This window comes from Conger conger, chromosome 17 (assembly GCF_963514075.1).
Source record: "Conger conger chromosome 17, fConCon1.1, whole genome shotgun sequence".
Lineage (NCBI taxonomy): Eukaryota > Metazoa > Chordata > Actinopteri > Anguilliformes > Congridae > Conger > Conger conger.
The window spans coordinates 4698439-4705938 of record NC_083776.1 but is presented as its reverse complement, the minus strand read 5'-3'; the positions used below and the strand labels follow the sequence as shown (position 1 = coordinate 4705938).

Below are 7500 nucleotides of genomic sequence, written 5' to 3'. Positions count from 1 at the left end.
ACAGAGAAATTAGAAAAAAAACATTTCAGTGACAGATGAGTTTTGCTGGGCAGAATGTTTTCAAAAATTCTGCAGACACGGTTTTTTCTCTCTGGTGATGATACATTTGCTGGCTACTTGAGATTTGCGGAATGGCTGCTACAGACTCACTGACTGTTCTGGAAAAAGACTGAATGATTATTCAAAGTTTGTGTCTGTCACTGAAGAATGTGTTCCAAATGTCACTTTCTGGTGACATTACATTAGTTATGGTTGACACTTTTATCCAAAATACCTTACAGTTGATTAGACTAAGCCGGGGAAAATCACCCCTGGAGCAATGTCTGGTTAAGGGCCTTGCTCAAGGGCCCAACAGCTGTGTGGATCTTGCACCACCAACCTTCCAGGTCCCAGTCATGTACCTTAGCCACAAGGCTACAGGCTGCCCCAGTCACATACCTTAGCCACAAGGCTACAGGCTGCCCCAGTCATGTACCTTAGCCACTAGGCAACAGGCTGCCCACAGCCCCTGGCTCCAAGCTGGTTTCTGTACTTGCTTTCTCGTGTTGTGGAGGCTTCATGAATATTTGAACCCTTGAGGTGCAATAAAAACCATAAAACAAGGAAATGGACTGACTTGAACTGTGGAAAAACAATAAAAAAAAGCTGTGCTTGTGATCGTTTTGATTGGCTAGCTCGCGGGGTGTCCGTCATGAAAAGGCAGAACTGTCACCTCGGGCTGGAGCTGAACCGAACCGGATTTGTGGAGCGTATTTAAATAATGAGGCGCTGAAAGAGCTGCTGCTTTAGGGAAATCATATTCATATTTCTGTGAAATATTCCAGGGAGCATCGCGGTGGAGCCCAGCGCGGCTCTGCTCTGCTCACTGCTAGGAAGCGGCGGCTAAATGGCAGATTTTCTTTTTCAAAGGGCTGGGAAATAGACATTCATAATGAAGCCATTCAGCACTCGATGAAAACCGTGCTCGGCTGAGAGAGAGAGAGATGGAGGGAGGGGGAGGGGGGAGGGGGGAGGGAGATAGGGAGAGATAGAGAGATAGAGGGAAAGGGAGAGAGATAGAGAGAGAGGGGGAGGGAGGGGAAGGAAGAGATATATATAGAGAGAGGGAGGGAGAGAGAGGGAGAGAGATGGATAGAGATGGATAGAGAGGGAGAGAGAGTGAGGGAGGAAGGGAGAGAGAGGGAGATAGAGGGAGAGGGATAGGGAGGTGGAAGGAGATAGAGAGAGAGTGAGGGAGAGGGAGGGAGAGAGAGATAGAGAGATATAGAGATAGAGGGAGGGAGATAGAGAGAGATGGAGGGAGGGAGGGAGAGAGAGTGACGGAGGGAGAGGGCAGGAGTGTTGTTGCCTTGCCAGTCAAGTCAATGAAAGTGACACTGCTCAGGTTGTTCTAGTAACACATTCAACCCAAAAGACTGTGTCATGTGGAAAATTACATTCAAATGTTACACACACACCATTAAAAACAGGTCCTCTCACTGCCATTTTTTCACTTTAAAATCATTTTTCATCCTGCGGAGTGAGCTCTGCTCCTCTGTATGTTTAAGCGTTGCCTGTGCGGAGAGGGAGGAGGGTGGAAATATAGGCCTCATTTGCATTTCAGTGGGCCCATCGGCAGCCTTGATTAGCACACTCACGATTTGGTCTTCAGTCCGTCAGTCAGCCTGCACTGACACTGAGAGTGTGAGTGTGAGTGTGGGTGTGAGAGTGAGTGAGTGAGTGAGTGTGTGTGTGTGTGTGTGTGTGTGTGTGTGTGTGTGTGTGAGTGTGAGTGTGAGTGTGAGTGTGGGTGTGGGTGTGGGTGTGGGTGTGGGTGTGAGTGTGAGTGTGAGTGTGAGTGTGTGTGTGTGTGTGTGTGTGTGTGTGTGTGTGAGTGTGAGTGTGAGTGTGAGTGTGAGTGTGAGTGTGAGTGTGAGTGTGAGTGTGAGTGTGTGAGTGTGAGAGAGTGTGAGAGAGTGTGAGTGTGTGTGAGAGTGTGTGTGAGAGTAAGAGTGTCAGTGTGAGTGTGTGAGTGTGTGAGTGTGTGAGTGTGTGTGAGAGTGTGAGTGACAACGTGAGTTGAAATGTATAAACTCAATACAAGACTATTTGTGTGCATAGCCACTGTACATGACATGCAACTATCCATTCCAGCTGAGGTGGTGTTGTGGAAAAAGCTTGAGCCTTATATTTAACATTGTACAGCTAATTACATAGCCATCTATCTGTCACACACACACACATTTATTCCCTGGTGTAAAATCCAGCTATGCCAACTTGACCTGCTTGAAAATTGAGCTGGTCAAGCTGGCCATTCAATGGTCTCGCAGGATATGAGCTGGTCACCCAGCTACCAGTGGTTTCAAAACCTAGCTTCAGCTGTTTTTATCAGCTGAGTTTATTTACCGTTTGGTAAATTATGATTTTATTATTTTTATTAATTGTACCCTCTTTGGACCCCCAGACCAGTGGAGACCCCCTGATTGAAGTCACTGCATGTAGACTCCAACATGAATGAGCATTATTCAACGCGTGACTGAACGCATATCACGACAAGGCAGTGTGTATTCGGTGTTTTCCATGCGCATGCTACGATACCGTGCGTATGATTACGTACACGCTGAGTTTTTGAATACTGTGACGTCATCGAATCTTCCCGCTGCCCGGAGGGATTCCTGATCCTCCATCTTTTTTTTTCCCGTTCCGTGGGATGACTGCTTAGCTCATTGCTCCCGTTTCTTTGCCAATGCTTCCCTCGCTGCGTTTGTTTTGCCGTCCTGCTGAGAGAATGAATAGAAAAGTAATTTTCTCGCTCTATTTTAGTGCTCGCGGTGACTGTACGCTGAACAAATCTTCCCAGCTCCCAGCCAATCGCATTGCCAGAGTCCCTGGGTATGAGCAAAGGATTATGGGTCATTAGCATATAGAAGCAGAAAAAAAATCCCTCCCCCCGCTGAAACGAGTGTTAAATATTTACTATTTCGCAGCTGAGCTTTAAGATATATTACTATATCCCGGTATTAACAACTCATGATTTATGCATATTTCATTTCTTGCATTCATTTACATTTTCCTTATATTAGGAGCAGCCTGTATCCTTGTGGCTAATGTACACTCAGTGAGCACTTTATTAGGTATTTATTACACTTATTACACTTATTACACAATTGGTCTCCTGCTGGAGCCTGTCCACTGAAGGGATTTCACACGTTGTGTGTTCAGAGATGCCCTGCTGTATTGCACTGTGTGTAATATGTGGTTCTTTGCGTTGCTGTCACCTTCCTGGTCCTGTTTGACCAGTGTTGCATATATATGCATATGTTGGTGGTTCAAGTCCCAGTGTAACGACGATAAAATCTACATGGCTGTTGGGCCCTTGAGCAAGGCCCTTAAACCCACATCGCTCCAGGGGAGATTGTTCCCTGCTCAGTCTAATCAACTGTAAGTCGCTTTTATCTGTATGGTCACGCTAGGACTCAGAACCGTACTGTCCTCTCGGGTCCTCTTCGCACTTGTACTTGTGTTTGATCTGCACTTCGTTGTACGTCGCTCTGGATAAGAGCGTCTGCTAAATGCCTTGTAATGTAATGTAATGTTATGTAATGTAATGTAATGTTATCAAATTATATTACCACAAGTTAAAGTGCTCGCCTGGGACTTAAACTCATGACCTTATGGTTTCGCTAAAAACTGTGGGCTCTCCTGTCTGCTCCGGACGGTTCTCCGTGCAGGCCCTCTGTGTGTTCTGTGCAATCCCGCTGGCTCCATCATCATTAGAGCTCTGCTCTGCAGTGCGGTATTCCTGGGTGGCTGAGAGCACTGTACCGGGGAAATGAGTCTGTTCCAGTCTTTACAGTCTCCCCGAATTTAACATCCCGCTCTGTATCTGTGTGTCAAGAGCCTATCTGTGTGTGGGCTTGCTTCTTTTCAGACTTTAGTACCCTGGACGTATTCCTCAAAGGTGTATCAGTTAAACAGTGGAAGCCATTATATTAACGGACATCTCTCTCTCTCAAGAAAAAAAGCAGTTAATTACACAGTTAGTATTCCTCACCTGGGCTACTTTCAGCCGCAGTATTGAACCTGTGGGTGGACTAACTGACCGTACGGTTTGCTTCTATAGCGTCTGAGAAGGCAGAGGTAATTATTGATTAGGGCTACACCCCCGACACACCCACACACTCCTCAAAGCCTGTTGCAAAATGTTGCACATCGTTGAAGGAGACATATCGTTCAACACAGAAAACGTTTTCTCATTGGAGGTGCCCCTGGTCCTCACAGCCAATAGTATTGCTGGTGTTCATCTTTCTCCTCCAATCAGGACTGATGCAAAATGTTGCACATCGTTGAAGGAGGCATATCGTTCTACACAGAAAACGCTTTCTGATTGGAGGTGCCCCTGGTCCTCACAGCCAATAGTATTGCCGGTGTTCATCTTTCTCCTCCAATCAGGACTGATTTAAAGCTGGGACCCCAAGTGAGCTATATCCTTGGCCAATCAGTGCCATTAATCAATTAACTCTCCAATAGAAAAGGGTACCAGCAGTGCTACTGGCCTTGAGGTCAGATTTGAGTTTCCCTGCTCTAAGATATCACTGTTGCTGTGTATCCTTGCAGTTGAGATCTGACCCTTTCACTCTGCTAATTTCAGCTGATGGAGAGCTTGAAATGTCTACTGTGTTAATCAATATATAAATGAACGTCACAGTGGATCTCTCTGAATTGATTACCAATAAATCCCCTCCTAAATCCCCTCCTGAATGATGCTTATTAGTTAAAGTGCGCTCTTGAGAAGGACGCACTGTGTTTCTCATCCTCTTTCACTGTCACATATGTTTACTGAAGTGTGTGTGTGTGTGTGTGTGTGTGTGTGTCAGTGTCAGTGTCAGTGTCAGACAGACAGACAGACCTGGGTCAAATACGTAATTGTTTTCGATTCTCAACGGTCTTACTGTCTGGTGGATTGGAACCTATGCAATACAGTGCAAACCCTGCCTGCTGGTCCTGGTCTTCTTCTTCTCTGGTGTGTGTGTGTGTGTATGTGTGTGTGTTTGTGCATGTGTCTCACGTTAAACTTGAGGGACAGATCAGTGTACGGTATATCTACAGGCTGCGGGTGGCAGTGAGAAACCTCACTCCTCCTTCTCTTCTTCTTCTCTGGTGTGTGTGTGTGTGTGTATGTGTGTGTGTGTAATATTACGCTTGAGGGACAGATCAGTGTACGGTATATCTACAGGCTGCGGGTGGCAGTGAGAAACCTCACTCCTCCTACTCTTCTTCTTCTCTGGTTTTGTGAAGGCCGGGGCGGACGCACAGCTGCGGGATGTGAACGGGAACACGCCGCTGGACTACGCTCCGGAAGGGTCCGAGACCCGGCTCATCCTGCAGACCCACCTGGAGGAAAACGGTACCGTCAAGAGCAGCACCCTCTCAGTCCCCTGCCCGATACAAACAGGCTCTACTGAGTCCAACCCTGGCTTACTGACCCTCTCAGTCCCAGGCCCGATACGAAGGGGATCCACTGAGTTATGATTGAGTGCCAAATGGCACTCTCGGGACTGAAAGGGTTATGGCTCTGTCTTCTCTGTCGTTTCCCCATCTCTTCTCCCTGCGTCGGGTTGTGTTGCAGATGTTTTGGTAATGCAGTCCCAAAGCATTAAACCACAACACAACATTGACCGGAACCGTTTCATCACTGCAACCGGCTCATTCTTCTTTAGAGTTTGACCTGCCGTCAAAGAGTGATCTCTGTCCTGTGTCTGAACTGCTCTGGGCATCTTTCAGAAGCATCCCCTAATGTGGTTTTGGAAACGAATGCAGTCAGGACCTGATACCTGCAATTTATTGTGATATCGGTGACTTTTATGACATTTTGCGTTGAGTACAGTATGCACAGTATGCTGGATTTCACACCCAGGAATGCGTTTAAAATGCCGAAAACCTCTTTTGGTAACAGTTTTATCTTGATGAAAACGTATCCGTTCTCTCCTTTTGTGTTCATGATGGAAAGAGAGAAGACAGACTTTACGATGTATTTCAGGAGAGGCCTGTCATTGAAAGCCCGGCCATTTTAAATCATCCTGGTGCCGCAGTTTCATGAGTGATGGTGATAGAATAACCAAAATGGCCACCACTGGAACTGCATGAATAACGCAGGGATTTATTTAGCCAGGTTTCCAGAATAGACACACATTTTTCAGTAATGGGGAGAGCAGCCATTTTGTCGTCCTTGAGCCTCTCAGCAAGGCTTCGGTCGCGTTTGGATCAGCGTCTGCAGCACTACCTGAGAAAATGGGTCATTACCTTCAGACCCCTCCTACATCTCTCTCTCTCAAACCCTGGGCTATTGAGCTAAAATACGGCACTCACCACTGCAATGATTATTACTGCCATCTGCCTGCCATACCATTAGCCAAAATACACTGCAATTTCCCCTAATCCCCTTACCCACAGCTCTGAGACTGAGAGTGTGCTGCATGGGGATATTATGCATGGGCTCTTTTGCCAAATCCCCCCCCCCCATTATATCCTCAGTCACTGTACTGTACAACTCGCTCCACACATACATGTGCATGCACATGCCTGTATGCACACGCGCACATATGGAGGCACGCACACATGCACACATGCACACATGCACACACGCATACATGCACACACGCATACATGCACACATGCACACATGCACACACGCATACATACGTTCACATGTACACACACAGACATATATACATGCACACATGCACACACACATACATGCACACAGACACACATGGAGGCACGCACACATGCACACATGCACACAGACACACATGCACACACGCATACATGCACACAGACACACATGGAGGCACGCACACATGCACACATGCACACATAAACACTGGAATGTATATATGCACACACATACACACACACAATCATACATGCACACATACACGTATACACACACACACATACATACATGCACACACACACACACACACACACAAGCACACATACACACACAGGTATAAGGAATACTTCTGAAGGCTGCTGAGAGCGGCACCCAGTGATCACTTTATTAGGTAGACCTAATAAGCCAGCTTGTTTACCTCCTCAATACTAATGTGCATATTGCACATACGCACAACTATGCACAAATTACACACACACTCCACTAACACACATAACTCTCTCCTACGCTGCAATTAATCCCTGGATGGGAAAATATACTTTGTTAGCAATTTATTAGGTAGACCTGTACACCAGTTTGTTAATGCAAATATTTAATCAGCCGATCATGTGGGAGCAACTAAATGCATAAAAGCATGCAGACGTGGTCAAGAGGTTCAGCGGTTGTTTAGACACAGAATGGGAAAGAAATGTGGTCTTCATAACTTTGACCGTGGAATGATTATTGGTGCCAGACAGGGTACTTTGAGTATCTCAGAAATCAAATAATATCCATAATTCATGTGATCAGTTATAGGGCTTAATTAGCTTCTGCTTCCAGGTCATACCAATTCATTCAGCGAGAGC

The 7500-nt window shown here is 46.3% G+C and overlaps 1 protein-coding gene across 1 annotated transcript in view; it reads left to right on the top strand.

Annotated features, from left to right (window-relative positions):
• LOC133116865 (unconventional myosin-XVI-like) overlaps nucleotides 1–7500 on the top strand; it is an 88272-nt gene that overhangs the window by 15196 nt on the left and 65576 nt on the right. The window contains exon 4 of the mRNA XM_061226863.1: nucleotides 5278–5386. Within this exon, the coding sequence (XP_061082847.1) occupies nucleotides 5278–5386 (109 nt within the window). The remainder of the gene's footprint in view (nucleotides 1–5277; nucleotides 5387–7500) is intronic.